The sequence below is a fragment of the Struthio camelus genome, chromosome 13, assembly GCF_040807025.1.
Source record: "Struthio camelus isolate bStrCam1 chromosome 13, bStrCam1.hap1, whole genome shotgun sequence".
Taxonomy (NCBI): Eukaryota; Metazoa; Chordata; class Aves; order Struthioniformes; family Struthionidae; genus Struthio; species Struthio camelus.
In genome coordinates, this window is record NC_090954.1 from 13,808,024 (window position 1) to 13,828,304 (window position 20,281).

Consider the following 20,281-nt stretch of genomic DNA (forward strand, 5'->3'; position numbering starts at 1 on the left):
ACAGTAATTAGCAACAGGTCGTGCTATAATTGGAGACTGTTGCAGCTGGCTACCTCTTTCTAAATGCCACCAGTAAGTCATCAAGTATTTGGGGTAAGTATGGGTTTAGTTTGGGAAGCAAGTGCTTTCAGGCAGTTAGGAGCATTTAGGAAAATGCAGATCTTTTTCTTTGCCTCCCTTTACTGGAGCAATTATCATAACACAAGGCTCTGAAGTGGCACTTGGTTCTCTCTTAGTTGCACAAAATCTTGAACAAAAGCTCCAAACAGCTCTCTAGGGTGAATAAATCTCATCTGAAAGAGCTTGAAATCTCATAGGGTACAAAGGAGTAATTCTTTTCCCTCCTCTTACAAAATGGGTGAAAAGAAAGTTCTGTTCCTAAAGCAGAAGTGTGTATTTCACATGTATTTTTTTTCTTGTTGCTATTTTAGGAATCATCTTTCACAATTCTATTATCTGAAAGTCAGAAGTTTCTCTTGCATAGACAGGCTGTGAGATTTCAGTGCTTCGTAAGTGAAAGGAAAGAAAATATCTCCATCAATTAACGGTGTTCACAAGTTTTTACTGAATCTTCCTTCCACTGAATGTTTTGCTGTGTTTAAAGCATGAAGGACTGGAAGCAGGGACTAGAGGCAGAAAATAACTACGAGATAAATGCCACACACATCAGTCTGGATGCATTACCCAGTCTTCACACCTTTGCATGCTCCCAGAATCTACTGATGTCTCTGCATCACAGTTTCATCTTTTCAGCCATAGCTTTCCCCTCCATTAGCCAGACTGTCCCAGGCTGGTTGTCATTTCTGTTCTCCCTTCATCAGCCCAGCTCAGAGATTTTGCCCTGCCATTGTCTGCAGACGTATGCCTCCCGACAGGAGTTTGTTTGGTCAAGCTGTGCTGCTTGAGTATGACAAGTTACTAATGTTTTTCCTTGTTGCATCACAGATTTTAAGATGAGAAGGAATCATCTCCTCTAACAATCACAGGGGTTATGGATTAATTCCTTTTTCAAACAGAGTATTTTAGTTACCAAAAAGAAAAAAAGGAAAAAAAAGAAATCTTGAATTCACGAAGAGTCTTGAGTTCAAGATCATGACAGAAAATCTCTGAATCTCTAAGTTGTCCCAGTGATTGATCAGTACAAGTCAAATATGTGCATCTTCCTGCTTGTCTGGAGTTGCCTGGCTGCAGTGTTCAGCCCCTGGATAGTCTTTTGCCACCTGAATAGTCTTTTTTCATCAGGGTCGTATTTCTTAAGCAGGTACTTGCAGCACATACTGAAGTCATTCCTCAGCCTCTTCTGGAATATACTAAAGAGATTACTATCCATGAGCATCCTGCAGTAAAAACATATCTTCCAGTTCTTTAATGCGGCTCATGGCTTTTCTCCTATGCATTTCCAGTTTTCAAATCCTCATGTAATATCAAGTCAAATGCTTTTCTGAAATCAGAGTATATCACAGCAGCTTACTACAGCAGTATTGCTGCTGTTGATCAAATTTAATTTTATTACCAAAAATATCAAAATGGCAAGATTTACTCTCCTCTAATCCACACTGATTTGTCAAATTCTATTTCCCATCTTTAATTCTTGATGAATTATATTCTTTACAAGGCATTTTTTTATTGTGCTGGAGATCAGACTCAGATTGATAGGCTTATAATTACCTAGATTATCCACTTTATTCTTTCAAAATATTGGTACATTTTTTCTCTCAGTCTGATAGTCCAAGTTTACTGAAAATCGGAATCAACCATATGTAAGTTTGTCACCCAGCTCTCTCAAAAATCCTTTTTAAAGAATAAGATGCAATTATCTGGGCTTGCTAATTTTGACGTGTTTAGCGTTAGTAGCTGCTGTTTAATGTTTTGTTTAATATCTCCTGGAATGGAAGAGTTCATCACCACATAATATGGCTCCCAAAAATAGAGCAGAAGTGTTTTCTGGCTACGTCTGCTTGCCTGAATCATGGTCAACAACTCTACTGTTCTCCAGCTGATCAGCATAACTTCTAATATTTCTTTTCTTCCTAATATACTCAAAATCAACTTGATCTTCAGTCTACAGATTTGTCTTCAGCTGTTACTGCTGACTTTGTAAGTTCAGACCATGTCTTAGCTTTTAATATATAACCACAGCTCCCAACTTCCCCCCTCTTCTTTTTATAATATTTTTTGAAAACGCTACAGAGCTGTGACTTCTGACCCATGCCTCCCTGCAGGGCTGCTGGCATGGAGGTGCCTCTGTGCTGCAGGACTGTGACTCCCTGGTTATCACTCTCTCCTGTTTACATTCTTCCCTCTGTTTCAGCTCATAGTTTTCAGCTTAGTTAAAAACACGTGACATTGTCTAAACTCTTTAACACACACATCTGTCTCTTAATGTATTCCAGTTCTGGCTTTTTTTTTTCTATTTGCATGACAGAAACATAAAGAGCAACTGCCACTCCCACCATTTCTCACTTTAGTGAACATTTCCTCTTAGTCTAGCACCACAGCATCTGTGGCCGGATGCGCTTGCACTCATCTATTCGGTGTGATTCAGCAGGACGAAGGATAACCCACACAGCCAGCCCTGTACAGCTGACGTTCGCACAGGTTTAGCTGCTTGGTCTGGGGTGACTTGCCTCTTGCTTTGGCTGATCTCATCCGCACTGAGACGTACATACAAGAGGCTGTAGTATTGCCAGAAACGAGGGATGAAGCCTCCTGTGCTTAGTCCTGCCAGATTTTCAGTTCATTCTTTCCCTTGGGGGGTCTGCTGGTCCCCTGCAGGGCTAAGGAGGACAGAGGGATTAGGAAACCTGCCCTTCACTAGCAACACAGAGCAAGGCAACTGCAGGCAAGCTATGGCACGAGGTATGGAGTAGAGACCTGACAGAAACAAGCCTGAGATCATTTTTCAGGAACTAGCAGCCTGAAATGGGCAGATTTAGAAAAATACACTTGGTCAAAGCACATGTGGTGGTAGAAATAACTATTCTTTATGAAATGATTGAAAATGAGCTGCATGACATCTTGTACCTGCCAGGTGTCCGATGCCAGACACAGTCAGTGTCCCCACTGCTCATTTTACCTGGAAAATCTGACTGAGGAGCCCACATAAAGCATGTCCTGTCATTATTACTTTGAAAATACTGCTTGAAAGCAGCTTGCCCTGTGAGCTTATTTATCTTTTTCCCCCTTCGCATCAGGAATGCCATAAGGCTTGCAGTTTTAGCCCGCCAAAGAAGGACCTCCAGGGCAACCCTCAAGGTCGCGTAGCCCCAAGTTCATTTTGTTTTTTTCCCTTTTAGTAACAGGGGAATGGTTCACTAGTTTGGCAATTTAGTTTAAAAGAACCTGAGTATCTCAGCCGTGTTCTGGAGGTGCTACATTCAGCACAGTTCAGTAGGGAAGGGTACTTCCTCCAACGCACATACTTCCTAACCATCAGAGAAGCACCAAGCCTAGTTTCCACTCAACCCAAACAGTACTTGTGATGCTGCCCTTCCTCATTGCAACCCTACAGCTCTTGGGCTCAGGTTCCCCTTTAAAGCTCAGCAGGGCTGGGTGTGACTCACAAGCTCCTGCTCCGTGGTCGAGCCACTTATAGCCTCCACCTGGGAAGATGAGCTGGTGCAGACAGTAGTTGGGGTATAGTCTCTCTTTGAGCTCCCTTGCCCTGGATTGTGGCTATTGGCACAAGGGTGGTGGCATAGCTGCCAGAGCAGTGCAAAGCAGCCCAGTTAGTGGCTGAGTACTGAGCCTGAAGTGATTATTTTAACTGGGTTTTTTTTTTTTAGGAAAAATTGCATTTTGTGGTTGTTTCCTTCTGATCACCACCAGAGTAAGTCTCTCTGCTTTTTTTCTCCAGTGTGTAAATGCCTATAATCTTCTCAAAGCAGCCCTGCTACTGCCCTGAAATATTTGGAGCAAACTTTTTCCCTAGGTAAGATCAGGGAAAGTTTTAACTGAGAAAGTGTTTTAACACATTCCCTTTCACATAATCTTCCCCTTTCTAAAAAATAATTAATTAATTAACCTTTTGACTTTCCCTGATGGTACCAGTTTCTTCACTAGAATAGATGATGCCTGTCTCCTTTATATATTTTGTACAGATCTGGAGAAAAGCAAGGTCTCTTGGGGCTGGAATCATTTTAGCTTGCTCCTCAACTAACTAATTTTTTAAGTGAGCCAGAGGCAGAGCAGGTTTAAGATGAATGTGCTCAGCCAGTTTTCCATCTGCAGAATCTGTCATCTTTTAATGGAGTGTGAAGAAATGGCAGCAGAGGCATGAGTCGGTTGAGTTAGCTACATATATCTGCAGTGCAAAGCTCTGGGGATTTTGTCTAGCCTTCATTTTTTAAAACGTCGTATGGAGTCATGTGGCGTTATACTGCGGCCCGGGGTAGCAGGAAACTCCTGGGTCTGTTCTGCCGGAGACAGGCAAGAAAGTTAATGCGAAAGCGTGAATGGGATGCAATGCACTAAACTGCGTGAGATCAGTGCCCTCACTCAGAGAAATGATCCTGTCAGCAACAGCTTCCTACTTATATTAGTTTATTTATCTTAACTCCCTTGCGTAGAGCAATTTTTAGCAAGAGTGGTGCTCTACCTGCACTTGCAAATGACCAGGGATTTTCAGACCAGGTTTGCTGGCGCCCTTGGGCAGAATTTGCAGGAGAAAGTGAATTCTGTGCTTCCCAGGCTTCCATGCCATGGCTTATAAATTTCCCCCTACGTCTCTGTAAGGCATCCTCTGCTGCAAATGTATTCACCCATGTGCATCCCAAAACTTCCTGTCAGTGCTCAGTTTGGTCAGACAAAAGTAACAGGGAATTTTTAACAGGTGAGACCTGGGGCTTAAACTAACCCTTTTGCACAGTGGAAATTGCAGTAGATACAATAGAGCACAAACCTACTGATTTCATTAGTCATAGCTACACAGAAGTAATTGCAAGAAACAAAGACACCTAGGCCATAAAATATTCTTATTTCTTCTGAAGTTCAGGGATTGCAGAAGCATAAATGCAGTGACTGGTGTGTCGCGGCACGAGGCACGAGGCTTCAGAGCAGGAGGTTATTTCCTGCTTGTGTTTCACAAGCTACAAAATCGTCTTGTGGCAGCAATAAAAATGAAGCAAAGAAATTTTATTCCAACACCATAAAGTTACAATCATGTATGACATACAGATGGAGAGTGGTGCGTGCCCACCATACAATGCGTATTGGAAATCGGGCAGGAATTGAAGATAGTGCAAAATACAAGTTACACTCTCCCTCTCATTATGGTACAAATGAATCACAGTGCCTGCAGTGCGGTGTCAGCCAGGCCTCTGTTCTGCAAAGTGCAGTGAGGAATCTTTCCTGCCTTGCTCATCCGTTTTGACTCATTGTTCCCCTCTTTGGCCCAAATGACGCAGTGCTACCAAGAGGGTTCTTGCAGGCAGCATGGGAATCCCAATCAGGAAAGGAAACAAGCAGAAAAGGCTTGTCTGCACAGCTGGGAGAGCAAAGAGTAATAACAAATATTAAAATGCTGTATCTGGGAGTGATTCCAGGCTCTTGTGCCTCTTCCGGTGACATTTCAGGACTCGGATAGCAGTAGGGAGATGTTACCTTTCCCCGCTTTTTTCCTTGGCCGTCTCAAGGTGGCGAGCGCTGGTGTTCTCATTAGCGGAGCTCAGAACAATACCGCAGTGTATTCCCTTGATAACACGAATGCCCATGTTAATGTGCTCTTTCTCACGGCTCATTTTCTGTTTGCTTTGCAGCAGGGAGCAGGGCTGTTCTTTAAACAAGAGGCGGCGTGAGCCTGCTGTTGCTTTAGCGGCGGTAGCCCCGGTGGGTTGCCGTTTGAGTCACACAGTCGCTGCCCATCGCGACCTGCGCTCGGGGCACTGCGCTCGAGCTGGCGTACGTGTTAGCAAACGTGCTAACCTCTGCCACGAGACTGTCGGCACTTGTCTCTGAGTAAAGTTCATTTTCCGTTGGATGGTGATATCCTGGCTAATAATTTATTAGAGAATTGGTAAAAGCCAGGTTGTCAGGCAAAGCGCAGAGCGGCTCTGCGCTGCGGCATGCGCGCCGGTCGCTAGACGCAGCAGTGCCGAGTTAGTGAGTGTGAGTCCTCTTGCAGGCTGTGGTGTCCCTTCAGGATCATCATGCCTGTTTCTAAGCTGAAGGATTTCCATTTTTCCTAGCTATATATTGCACACTTTGGCGTTGTGTGTTACGTTTAAATGACTGCAGTCACAGAAAGCACAATCGGTGCCTTTCTCAGGCACGGATTTCCATACCCTGGGTGTCTGTGTGGTGTGCTGAGAACAAGAGTAGCTGGAAAGTGTGTATGGTAGGAAGGGCAAATTTACAGTGAATTATGGGGAAATTTTATGACCAGTGAGCAAGAACGAACCGTGGTAGTCCTGTACAAATCCCCTTCAAACACATATGGCTCTCAAAAGGCTGTCTGGAAGCCTGCGCTGCACTGCCTTTTTAGTCCTTTGTGCTGATGAGGGAATATGAGCATTGTGGTTTGTCCTTATAAGCACAAAAACAATTCTGTGATACTGTCATGGAAATCATGCCCATCTGTGTTTCCACTCTCACTTCTGATGCGCTCTCTGAACTCAATCCCCTCTTCTTTCCTTCAGCTGCTGATTGATATCACTCAGTGTATCTTGGTCCTTTTAAGAGAACCATAGTTTTGTGCTGGATGGTTGTAATGGTTTCCTGCACTGAGGGTGTGATATTGCAGAAAAAGCCTTAGAGTATTTTGATTGTCAACTGATAGTAAATGCTAATGGGGAGAGCAGTGGGGTTTAAAATTTCATAATAATAGTATCACAGTAAATAACATCTTAAGTTTTATAGCTATTTTCTCTCCTTGGAGCTCTTATACAAACATGGATTGGTAGGGTGAACAAGTTTGGTATACAAACTCTGGACTGGAAGAAGGTCACCCTTGAATATTCCATGGAAACTTTACTGCTGTAAATATAAAGAAAATACAAGTTTTGTTTTGCATTTAATCTTACTGTTATTGAAAACTCTAAAATAAATTTTGCTTTAGTGTTCCTCAAAAGGACAAAATCATGAAACCAAGGGAAATACTTCTGTGATATTTTTTGCTATCACTGGCACACACGGAATAGATATCTCTTACATGCAAGCAAAAGACAACAATTTTTTATAGCCTAAGACTGAGAATATAATACACTTGTAAAAAGACTTCAGTTTGTGAGCCTTTGCAATTTAGGAGATAAAAGCATGGCACAAAGTGTCAATTCTGGGCTCAGTCAGCCAGCAGAACTCTTGTGACGTGTTTGGTGGAGGGTCTCAAGAGTATTTATGTTATATGTTGTCAGTAGTGGGACCTCTTAGGCTAGATCCGATCGAAGAGAACAGGTAGGCAGAATTGCATCCATACATCCTTTCCAAAGGAGCAGCTGTGAGTTTGGGGGTTTATTGTTGTTATTTTGGTACCCAGATGTAGACTTTAAACTTTTCTTTTTGGAAATGCAGAATAACTTGGTGGTAAGGTTGAAAAGGCACGGAGGTGATGGCTGGCAGGCTGTGAATGCCAGACCTGACAATGAAGAAAAGCCTGTCTGTCCACAAATACACTGGGACAAGGTGCTCATTTCCTCTGTGACCTGTATGCCGTCTGCGGCTCCTGCGTCACTGTGGAATACGAGCCAGTTAAACTTAGCACCTGTGGTTTAGATTTTCAAGTCAGAGACTCTCTCCATGAGTTTAAAGAGTCATTTCGTAAAATAACCCTTGAGTTAGAGGACTTTCTTATGTCTTTTTCTATTTAAAGCTGGACTCCATTTTCTTTTTCAGATGACATATCAATTCTGTCTTTTTATTTTTCCCCATTTAAGCAAAATGCTGCATTTTAAGCTGCTGGAATGACTTTCATTTAAAATCAATCCAGCAATCTGTCTCTGGCTGACAAGTGAGGGACTCAGCAGCTTTGTCCTTCCTGGGGAGAAAAGAGCCGCAGCAATGACAGAGAAGGCAAGAAGTGTTGTGGGAGGGGGAAATAGCTTTATCACAAACGAATAGTGGAAATGGAGCTATTTTATCTAGAAGCAGAATAAGTTAGATCACTCTGCTGTTTCCTATTTCTCAAATATTGTCTTGATCTGGAAGAGGATATTCTCTTGCAGCACTAGGAGGGTTTTGAACTGCTCTGCAGTGATGAGCATGGAATTATCTTTGGATTGAGGTGACTGTCTCTACAAGGTATCAGTTTAATGTAACCTGGGAAAGTCTTACCCACTTGATCTCTGTCAGCAACTTCTGTTTCTCTGATAATGATGGAGATGAACTGCAGCAAAAATCACAACCTCAGATAAGAAATGTGGTAGAAGTGGGGCAGTGGCTCTTCTGTTCAATTCCGGCTTAAATTTGGCAGATGTTTAGAAAGCGAGAAACCTCCTGAAATCACAGATTCAAATGTTAGTAGTAGTCTTTATTTGTGTTAGAGTTGTTCCTATGGCCTCAATCAGGAATCACAAATATTAGACAAAAGTTAAATGATTCTCTGTACTTCAAAGAATTTATACTCCAAATTATGGAGAATAACCATTTCTAGAGGAATGCCTAATAGGCCTTCCAAACATCTATGGCAAGTTTTTTTTTAAATTTAATTTAATTTAATTTTTAATTTTAATTAATTTTTAATTTGATTTCTTAAATTGCTGGGTGTTCTCCTGAAATAATGAGTGCCTGCAGGACACCTCCAGTGAAGTCACAGGTTGCACAAAGTCATCATCACTGCATACCACACTCTACTCCGAATAGACAAGACTGCGAAAGAATGGGGGAAAAGGACTATTTTTTTTTTTTTAACCTCATTTATACCTTTTAACCTTATTTACAAAGAGAAGAGTGAAGTCTGAGAACTGTAGTGGTTAGTCCAAACCTCACAGAGAGCATGAGGCAGACCCAGAGTTTAGGTCTAGTCCCTCTTTTACATCCCCATCCCTCTACTGAAGTTCAGTAGTGGGATCGTTCAGTAGTGCAGAAGGAAAGGCACATAATGTGGATCTGCAGGTAAAATGAAATGGGCTTTTCAGACTGCTCACTCCAGCCTAGGCACCACTTCATTTAAGGTCTCACAAATGATCAAGAAGCACAATCTAGCAATGCAGGAAATGGAAGTGTAAGTTTTCAGGAGAATGATTCAACTTTTTTGTTATCGTCAGCTCAGCAATGACAGAAAGTGGAGCTAGATGGTGCTTGAGTGGGATGGAAATAAATTAGATGAAGAATATGTCAGTGTCTCAGTTAATCAATGCCTTGCAAGAAAAGTGTCTTGCAAGAATGGCTTAGCTATTGTCATCTGGTAGGACATTTTCACCCTTACCAAGGCTCCCAGTAGCAGAACCAAACAGGGCCACCACGTAGAGCAGGTGACTTTGTGGTCAGGTAAGGCACATGATTAGCTCAGCAGGCTACCAGATCACTATGGTCTTTGAGAAGTGAATCCCTGATTTATACTTTAAAGTTTCTGAACAAAGTTTCCCCATGAGTCCCCACAGCTTGGTTGGGAAGACACTGGTTTATCCACCTGCTCATTTAGATTTTCTTTCCTTACCCCCATCACCATGGAGCTGAGGAGAAAAGGTGCCGAGGGAGGATGGCATCTGAGAAGGTGACATAGTGGTGTACCAGGTGAAGGAGTGTGGTGCAAGTGGTGCAGCGGATCTTGTCTGGACAGATGGATGCGTTCTGATTTCCCTGGATGCTGTCAATGCAGCCTTGCTGAGATGTATTACTAGATTGCTTTTCCCAAGTCAGTTCCAGTCTCCTGTGCAGTCAGTGGTGATTAGGACTAGTCATATTCATGTCGTACAAGTGTCTTGCTCTTTTGTAGTAGCAGTGATGAGGAGTCTGTGAATCACAAGACAAGTTTTTGGAGCTCTCCTGTCCACCTGGTTGGAGATGCTGTGCCCACATCTCTTTTCACTAAAAAGTTTTGGGTTTTACTGAAGTGAAAATATTGCCAACTGACTGATTTCAGTCAAGTTTATTTGGGGGAATAGGTCTTCATAAAGGTCTTTTTTAATTTAAAAATTCCAAATTTGATTTTTTTTAATTCTCAAATTACATTTAAATATTTTAAGCTCTTATTTTTTCTGATTTCTGTATTATTCCCCAGCATTAGCGTTGCACTGCTGCTGTTTTCCTATTTTAATGGAATGATATGATCTATTAAATATTCCTTTTTATAAAAAATATAGGCTAAAAATAATAGAATATTTCAGTGGGTATAGAGGTCTTTATGATAACATGATGAAGCAGGTTGTGTGTAATTTTAATGCACATTAAAATAACAAAATTCTGTAAAAAAATAAAGCAAACAGTATGACGCCAAGCTGAATTCTGAGACATACAATCACTGAAATTTTTCCTTTGAGAGTTATCAGAATTACTTTCTGTTCTGGCACTTGAAAGAATGAAACCATTTAGAGTTTCTGTTAGGGAGTTTTGTTTTTTTTTTTTGGTGGTATTGAGGTCATTTTTCTTTCTTTGTTGGAACTCCAACTACTACCAAACTAACCACTGCGGTGTAACGGGGAGAGGAAGAAAACGGATGATTCAGTTGTAAAATATAGTAAGGAAAAGCCCACAAAAGCTAAATAATGTCATTGTTTTGGGGTCCTTTCATTGTATGTTCATTATCTACTTCATCATATGGGGAAAGATGAAAGTGCCAGCAACCCCTTGAACACTGCAAGTCTCTCTCGTACAGTGGTATGATGCTCCTAATCCTGGAAGGCTGTTCAGTGTGGTGCTTTAAATGCATTGCTGCTTCAGACCTGGTTGTTCTTTGGTTCCATATTTATGGGGAAAAGATAACATATTTGTGCAAAAAAATATTACAAGGGATTTTAAAAACTTTTTCAGGAATGTAAAATTTAGGAATATTGGAAAATGTCAGGGAAGGAATAAACTGTAGGTGAGGCGAAATATTAGAAATGTGATGAATGAGACTCACACACTATATGGGATGGATGCCATAAACACACATAACAGCACAGCAAGAGGTGGTTGGATATTTTTGGATGAAATTCCTAGTTTCATTAAAATCCTTAGCACCTTCACTTTTTTTCTGTTTTGTACCAAAAATGTTATTTCTACCATATAAGAAAACAGAAAAAAAATGAAGAAAATCTTAATGCAAAAGAAAAAACGTTTTCCTATGTTTTTAGCATCTCATACTCACTGTGACTGAAGGAACAGAAACTCTGGTGCATACTTGAGAAATCACATTTTGGTGTGCAAGTAAGAACATAGATCAACGAGAATGTTGATTATGCTGAAATTGTGAATTTTGCTTGTTTCAGAAAGTTTCCCAAGAGACCTCTTAAATCCCAATACTGAGGCAAAGGAAAGATCATTTAATATCTATATCTGGTTCTGCTCTACTCTGAATTGTCTCGGTGGGTTCAGACAAACTCTTTGTGCCTCGCTTTCCTCCACAGTAAAACCAGAAGAAGATGACTTGCTTTTGAAAGATGTTATAAGGCAGAGCTAACCAGCATTCATAAAGTGTTGGCAGGCAGAGAAGGGTCGAATTTTCTTGTGTTTTGACTGCAACCTATTGAGTGCTATGTTTCATATTCATGTTCTTATGTCAAATTGAAATTGGAGGTCAGTTTGTATGGAAGCAGAGGTGACTTGATCAGAAACTCTGTGCCTGTCACTTTATAACTGCAAAATGAAGTAGTGGTCTTTAAGCCATCACTTTCCAAAGTCCCCTTAGAAAGACCATTTGTAGGCTTAAAATATAAATAGTGGCTAAATTCTGGAGGTTTCCACACTCAGATAAAACATCATATATATGTCTATACATGCTGAAGTACTAGTATTGGTAAGCACTGATTCAGGCCACGACAGTGGGTGTTCACTTACAGTGCAAACCTAGCATCACATCCGGGAAGTCTGAGTCAACATTACAATCTTTTCTTTGAATCCAAGAAAGCGTAATAACATTACTTTTATTTACTTTATTATTAATAGTGCCACAGAGGTACCGTTGTACTTAGCTCTCTACAGGCGTAACACAAGGGACAGTCAACAGTCTGAAGAGCTGAGAATATATTTTGAAGATGTGATCCTAGAAATTTATCCAATTTTTTTCCAGTGGATCAATAGTAGCAAACACACAAAGTCTTTATTAGTCTGGTGTATTCATTTCTTTGGACTCTTGATAGAATTTTGATAGAATTAAAACTCCCATCAATATTTATACCACTTAGCGTTACTGAGAGTAAGTACATTTGCTTTAGCCTGAGCTGCAAATCATTTAGTTTTTTGTAATTACAGTACTGCTATTAAGTATTCATAAGGCTGTACAATATAGTGTCATAGGAAACCTATTTTAATTTAGTGGTCAGTCAATGTTTTAATTTCATGTAAAAAGAGAAGCTAATTTACCAAGCAGTCTCCCCTGTCTTTTCACATTCAGGTTTTGCAAGTCTTCTTCAGTTGATTGTATTCTAACTATTTTAAATTTTGAAAGCTTGGAATTTATCATGAAAAGACTTAGTCCTCTACTCAGTTCCGCTACAACTTACATATGTGCATGCTGTTGCGTATTATTTTGCATGGGAGCATCTAAGCATAGGCTGGAAGAGGTCACTTACATCACACTGCCCAGCTCCTCAGTATCACCAGCACTGGAACATAAAATATTTTCATAAACTTCTTAAACTTCATGGCTCTCGACGAACAAATCTCAGGAATGGTACCTGTGATTTATGTTGCATGTGTTTATGTCTAGAAGTAAGACTCTTTCAGCTGGGAGAGTCTTTGACAATGCGTATAGATCCCTCTGAGGACATTGAGATTTTCACTCACAGAAGGAAAGAAAAGACAGGATGGACTGGTCAGTGATGGTTTTTTGTGTGCCTCTTTCCGCACCAGCACCCAGCGCTAATTGGGTGCAGCACAGTGTGCAGTGGGCACAGGGCACGATGCCTTGGGTTCAGGTCTCTTGAAATTAGTTCTGGAGTAATTCTTTTCTGGTAATCAGAGGGAAGGGGCTGCTTCTGTATGAGGAGAGACTACACAGACTGGGGTTTTTTACTCAGCAAGTAAAACAAGGTGTCTGTAGAGGACTGTGACAGATACAGTGTTAGCTACGATTTGTATCCTGTGCAATGTTTCTTAAAAAACTTCTTCCTGAGTAACTGTTCCTGACCACTATAGAAATGAGTATTATACCAGAGAAGCCTTTTCTCTGTGCCAGTGTAGCAGTTGCTATAGTATTTTTCTAGCTGGCTGCAACTGAAGCAATCATCTGATATCTAAATCCAAGAAGTTACCTGGAGGGGGTCTCTGAAGCAGCAGTTGTGGGACATTTTAGAAAGCTTTTGGGAACGCGTTGAGCATCTCATTTGTGGAGAAGCTTATGTGCCTCCTGTCTAGCTTGGTATGCAGTGTCAGGTCCCAAAGCAGCAGCATCACATTCGTCCAGCCGTATTTCATCTGATCCTGAGTTAGGTCCACAAGACAGGACATGGTGCTGTTCAGTGTGGACTTGCTGGAGTCAGCCCACAGAGCTTCACACACATGTCACTGCCTATGCGCAGGTGGCCACAGTCAGCAGGGAATGCTGGAAGACTCAGACCTTTCCTTCACGAACCAGCTAGTCAAGGAGACCAAAGCTTAAAATCTGCTAAACTATATCACACTTAGAAGAGCATAGGATGGATTAAAGGTTGATCTTAGCTTCAAGGTGAAGACCTGACTTCACTCATGCAAGTGGGAATTTTGTCATTCATTTCAGTAGAGCCAGTGTCCCATCTGGACTTTGCAGTACTCTGTTAGCTCTAGGTTAGGCATGAATGGATCTTGTATGCAGAGTCACAAATGGGTTGTCTGACATTTCATCTTGGTTTTGCGTACCTTAGAACTGTGAGATACAAATATGTCCAGGGAGATAACAAAAAAAAAACCCATATGAAAATTCTTTGCAAAGGTATGATTTCATTTTGACATGTCTACATAATCTATTTTCAAGAGAATCGAGGCCAGAGGGGCAAAACAAAGCGTATGGGGGTTTCTTCACTGGGGTAGACATGTACCCATGACAGATCCTTTAATTTCTAACTGTCCTTTCTAACTCTCTCCACTGCAGGACAAGGTCTCTTCTCTGGGCATTGAACTCCCAGCTCCCTACGCCTATTGCCTGTGATGGAAGAACTTGATGTTAATGTGAGGTAGGATAAACTGCATGGCTTGCTCTCACCTCTCTCATCTAGCTGGTGAGCTGCAGGAGGGCAGTGATGATATGATGTGCAGTGATGTTGCAAAGCTACAGAATGTTATTTTCTGTTTGCCTGTAGATGAAGGTCCCTGCTCATGCAGCAGTGCCTGGTTTGGGGTTTCTGTGAGATGTTCTCTGTTATTTGTAGTGTTACTCTGTTATTTGTATAAATGCAAGGTGTGGCTTAGCCAAGTCAAGGACTTCCTTGTGGCAGAATTGCATAAGGCTCCATCAAAAACTGGGCATAAGCTCATCTGTATCTGCTGCAAGTCTGATCCTAGTGTTTGCTCCTTTTGGTACAATGTTCTAAAAACTTACAACCGGATCTCTCTCTTCTTTTACTGGGGCAAGAAGTAACATCTCTGAAATCAGTTCAAACGTGGGCACACTACTGGTATCAGTGAGAGAGAAATTACAGAAATTCCTGCTTATGTATCAGGAAAGTCAGTAGTAACTTCAGGAGGCTTCAGCAAACTCAGGTTAACTCCAGGGAACACCCTGACCTTGGTTTGTGCACAGCTCACACTAATGGGGGGGGGGGGTTGTCCCACACAAGATACTTGCTCTTTGCCATAGATTTGGTCTCATCTCGCAAAGGTAAATGAAGTTCTGTCATCAGCTTCAGTAAGACTCAGCTCAGACCCCCTGATAGTTGAAGGTGAAGCCCAGCCTCCATGTGGCATGGAATTCCTATTCCTCTTCTTGTCACCATGCACATTGGTAAATGTTTTCTGAAACCACTGCTTTAACGCACGCTTAGCAGGTCACATTTATAACCAGGTAGTCAAGGTAGTGTGTTTTGCTTAATGGTATCTGTCTGACTTTTTATTACCGGAAGTATAGTTAGATGCTTATGCTATTGCTCTTTCTCTGTAAAGGGAATTAAGCTGCTGACATTAGACAATTTTCTGTATAGCCTTTTTCTTCCTTTCCTTAAAGACACTAGAAAAAAATCTTCTGTTTCTGACTATGATGAAAAAATCCCCTAATATTCATTTCATCTTTTGCATTCAAAATTCATAGGAGGAAAATCTATCAGTTCATAAACACTGAGAGGCACAGAGAAACACTGGCTCAGCCAGTGCCTGAACCACAAATGAATGTGAACCTAGTGTCTACACCAGGAGGGAAGGGTGACACTGTTGACATTGTATTAACCTCGACCTTATATTTTTTCAGTAGTGTGCTATTTGCCATTAGTGGAGACAGGCACTGAGTCGGTCTGATCCAACATGGATGTCTTCTAAGTGATCGGGTGGATTTTTATAGTTCACTCTGGCAACAGCTGTAAGAGCCAAAACATCATTGTCCTTTTCTTCCTGTTTCTGAGCGTCACTATAGTTCCTAGCAGCCTTCACCATGGTCTAGGCAAGGGTGAACAGTGCTACTATGCCCCTGCCCATTTATAGGATGTGATTGCAGGTGTGTGCCCTTCCGCTCTCTTATTCAGGTTGCAGCTGCATGTGCCCATGGCGCTCGGTGCTGAACAAATACAGAGCAAAAAGGCTGCCACCAGTTGTCTCCAGGGATTTTCTGTGAAACTCTAAATAAAAATCTCACTCCCAGACGAGCCCATGAAAACTAACAAGGAGTCACAATAGTCATGAATTGACATCTTTGAAAATTCAGGCTGATGCTTCTGAAAGTTCCTTGGCAACTCGTTTACTCCTCCTTTGCACATGAAATAGTCCTTATGCTCGTGGCACATTACTGCAGCTAAAGTAGACTGTTCTCAGTAAATAAACAAACAAACAATAAAAAGGTGATTCCTAGGAGAATTAGGCTTTGTGAGTGTCTTACCTGTCTCCGCTCCTGGTTGCAATGCTTTCCAGGGCACTGTGGAGCCTAAGTGAAGTGAGAAGTGCTGAGGGGACGGAGCCATTTTGCTGCCATGGGGATACTTCTCTGCCAGCTCCTCGGGAGCGTGGGTACCGCGGAGGGGCTGCAAGGGCAGAGCTGAGGAGGGTTAGGGCCTTCGGTCAACCTGCTGCAGAAAATGCCCTTTGCAGCTGCCCCAGGCAAAGGGTTTTCAGCAGCAGTCCCTCAAGAGACTGCTTTCTCCTGGAAACTGGTTAGTGTAATCAACTCATTTGGTCCTATCCTGCCAGAGCAGTGGAAGGGTCTCTGAGAAGAGATTTCTGCTTTGGTAAATTACGTCATCCGTCTTCCCGCTTAGATTTTAAAAGGCAGCATAAAATATTCTTGGGGGTCTGACAAATGCTAATCCATGGGAATTTGAAAGCTCTCCTAAATAAATATTGATCCAACATTTCCTAGTTGTTTTGATCAAACACTGTGGTCAGATCTCACTTTCATTTTACTTCAGGAATGGTTATATTTCTTTTTTCCTAGTAGTTCTATTTCTGAACTGTAATAACAGTCCTTCACTTTGCATGACTGGTTGTATATGTAGTACTTCCTTCTATGCATATATTTTTATTTTGACTCCACATTCTTCCAATATGTGAACTTCTGTTTTTTAGCACTTTGGCTGTCAGCTACCAGTAAGTAGCTGTTATTTCCCCTTTCTGTCCCCTATTTTCAGCTTTTTTGACGAGATGTGAAATAGTGAACTCTTTTTACTGAAGCCAAGGATTTCCAAATGTTGTTTTTCAGAGTTGTGCAAAGCCATATCATGAGTCAGAGAGATTAAAGTACTCCAGTCCTCACTCACCCTCCCTGTGGGGCTCCGAAACGCTTCAGTGGAAAATCCACATATGAAGGGGAGCAAACCCTGGGGAAACAGGAGGTGCTTTGACAACATACATAGGGACAAAAGCAGGATGGATGGATAGAAGGACAAAATGACTTTGTTTTGAGCTTAGCGCTGAGAAAACAGCATATTGCTCTTTGGTTCAGAGAAACAAGTATCTCAGTTGTCCTAGTGATTTTGATGAGGTGCCCCAAAGGATACCAAACCTTTCTGGTGATGAACAGCTTTACACCTCTGTAGCTACCTGAAGCATTGCAGGCAGATTCAGCTGTACAAATGTTGTAGGGAATGTTTAATTTACATGGAAAAAGGTAGTTATGAATTTTACAAAGGCTGCAGTGTGAAGTTAGAGAAACATTATTGGAAAATATTAGACAGTCTGCTTTGGGACTTGTATTTATCACAGCTGAGGGGGTAGCAGACCTCATTTTCTCTAATTCTAGATTTGAAAAATAAATGACCTCACAGGCATTTCAGATTTATATTTTATAAGATTTTTTTGATTTCTTATGACTTGGTGATTATTATTGGACACATTTATTATATGCAGTGGGTTAATGAGTTACTGTCAAGTGGTTTGAAATGAAAATTTGAACTCTTCAGTGGGTTAGAATGTGAAGGAAAACTGTTCTCTTTTTTGTAGACAACTTTGTAAAAATATTATTTAGGCAATTAATAAACAAGAGTACGATAGCTCTTCCTGCTGACCAGCTCTAGCCAAGCAGACACTTAATGAACACTGTCACCATATGCTGTTTGCTGCTTACGCCTTCCTGCCAAAGGGCAGGAACTCCTGCAAAATGCCCTCACCCGAACTCTCAGTGACAGAAGCTTTGAGGAAGCTCCCACCCCAGCAAAGGAATTTTAGAAGTTCTCCATTTATTCCCCTGTGAGGAAGATGTATTTTGTGTGCGGGGTTAATCTATGCGGCAAATCAAGGGAGAAGACCAAGAGAGCACTTTTGTTGGCCCAAAGTGCACCAGCCATGCAGAAGATAGAAGGTGTTTGAGTTTTGGACAGGTTTTGTACCAAACACGTGACTTTGGGAGATGCCTCTTCTTCTATTTGAAGGTTGCGATGCACCACTTTGACTCTTCTGTTTGAAGTCAGACCTGGTGCAAGTATTTTAGGAAGCAGATTGCTGTACTTTGTGTTGCTGCCAAAATATTTGCCCAAGGTTCTGATGAACTTGTACAAACTTTCAAAACATGTCTGCAGTTCTCTGTCAGTTTTACTATAGTTTGGTGCATTAAACAATTTCATTTTCATACAACAGCCATAATTGTGACAGCCTTGGAGACAGTGGAAAAAGGTTGACTCTCTTTGGGCACAAGAGGAAAATGGTATTCTCTGAATATGCACAGAGATGGCTTTTGTGCAGTTTGTTTTACTGCCTCTGCAGTGGCATTTTGATTCAGAGCAGTAGTGTAGTTTTGAGTGAATTCCCCAGTCATCCCTATATGTGGTGTATTGGTTCAGATCACATAGCACTTAGGGAGCATATGAACTACACTCCTTTTTTGAAGAAATTAAACCAGAAGTTCCACGCCAACCATCCTCCAATCCTTAATGAGGATAGAGGGGTCTGAACAAGTTAGGGGTTGAAAACAATGCAATGTTCATGTTCAGGCGTAGCGATGCCTTTCAGGCAAGGGGACTGGCCTCAGTCTAGTTCAGAATAACCCCCTCTGTCCTCTAGGTGTAGGACCCTTGTACCAGCTGTTTTGGTCTACTCGTCTGCTCCTATGGTGCCAAATTACCAGCTATTATAGACATAGTTTGTACGTACATAAGTCACCTGGGTATCCATGGGCTCTCATTTTTCTGAGTACAAACCAGAAACCAGGTTGGCTCCTACGGTGAGAGTTAGGTACATAATAACTCTGCCTATACAAACTGTGAAAGGAGCTTCCTTATACCAAGAATGGCCTCTGCAGACCTGGCTGAGGAAGCCTAGGAGGCCCTAGGAGGGAGGGCTCTGCTTCCCTTGAGCACTTGCCAGTGCAGGCTGCAAATCTGCTGTGCACAAAAAGAACTGAGCAATAGCCTTATTAAACACTTTTAAAGCCTTCCTAGGCCTTTGATTAGACTTTCATCCTCTCACTGCATACTGTTCTCTTTAGTCAGGGACAAAGTAAGACCCTATCAGCATGCTATTCACTTTGTATCTCACAAGAACTAAATCTGACTCCTTTACTCTGCTGGGAGCACAGATGAGTGAAGTTCTGCATGCCAGTTTTGAACAGCCTGGTTGGACAGTCTCATATGTTTTCCCCTCTTTGAGCTCCAACATGCACTGCTCATTCATTCTTCCTGTTAATATGAATGCTGTTTTGCAACTCCAACATTACCAGCTCCTTGGCTAGCTGAGTTTTGACTGACCAGGCACCTCAGAGTACTTTTCATGACACAGCTGTGCAACTCCCACCATCCTACAGCTACAGGATGCTCAAATGCTTCATTCAATAGACTGCTCAGAAAAGCTTTGCTGACACAGTTTGAAAGCCAAACTTTAGCTTAAACTTTTAAAAATGCTTTTGCCCTGGCATGGGCAGGCTCCACTGCTGCTTACAACAGAGCAAAAGGCTGGAGGGTTACAGACATTAACTGTAGGTAATCTCAACACTTGTCCTTGAAATCTGCAAACCACCGTTCGTGCACTGGCTGATGTTTCCATTAGACAAGCACCCTACTAGAACATGCTAAATGTTGTCTACGCAGTTGTGTTTTAGGTGGCTTTTTAAACATTTCTGCTAGCCTTGGGCCCAAGAGGCTGTGCTCTGAACTTGGAGAACCTTATTCTTTTCCACTTCGCACGCTGCGCTCTTTGTACAACCTTGGGCAAATCTTTAGGCCTGATTGATTCTCCCCCTGGTGACAACTGGAGTCCCATGCAAGCCCCAGCGCTAACAGCCTCTGCTGTTCTTCAGACCCATAACTGGGAGGGAAGAAATGGAGGAAGAGCTGTCTATGCATTTACAACCAGGACAGGGTGAGAGGGACCATGGTTCTGTTGGCTCGAGCTCTTCTAAAGTTCCTGAGCAGTGACGTGAAATCTTTGCCCTCTGAATGAGTTCTTCTCAGTTCTGAGCATGGTTAGAGCTACATCGTGTGCTTCACATTGTAAAAAAGTTTGTTGCTTCTTCAGGTGTTTGGGAAAGGCTGTTATGCTCTTGAGAAATAAGCTTTTGCCAAAAATCACTAAAAAGTTCAGTGTAAGTAAATAGCTTTTTTATAAGCCTTTTTATTGTAGGTGTTGGTGAAGGCAGACTCCTTTTGTTAAATCAGCTATGGAGAAA

General features: G+C 41.8%; 1 protein-coding gene and 1 long non-coding RNA gene across 13 annotated transcripts in view; one reads left to right on the forward strand and one right to left on the reverse strand.

Annotated features, from left to right (window-relative positions):
* HTR4 (5-hydroxytryptamine receptor 4) overlaps positions 1 to 20,281 on the forward strand; it is a 146,086-nt gene that overhangs the window by 32,669 nt on the left and 93,136 nt on the right. For 10 of the 12 annotated variants that reach the window (XR_011143868.1, XR_011143869.1, XM_068959321.1 and 7 more), the window contains one exon: positions 14,141 to 14,222. Coding sequence is in view for 10 of the 12 variants with exons in the window: in XM_068959321.1 (XP_068815422.1) it covers positions 14,197 to 14,222 (26 nt within the window). In the remaining 2 variants the exon portion in view is untranslated. Of the gene's footprint in view, positions 1 to 3,785; positions 3,830 to 14,140; positions 14,223 to 20,281 lie in introns of all 12 variants that reach the window. The other 2 variants (XM_068959316.1, XM_068959317.1) reach the window with 1 other exon arrangement.
* Positions 5,184 to 16,349, reverse strand: LOC138069078 (uncharacterized). Its single transcript, XR_011143870.1, has 4 exons — positions 16,070 to 16,349; positions 8,266 to 8,427; positions 5,602 to 6,972; positions 5,184 to 5,485 (listed from the first exon to the last, which is right to left on the reverse strand). It is a non-coding gene; the product is annotated as an uncharacterized lncRNA (long non-coding RNA).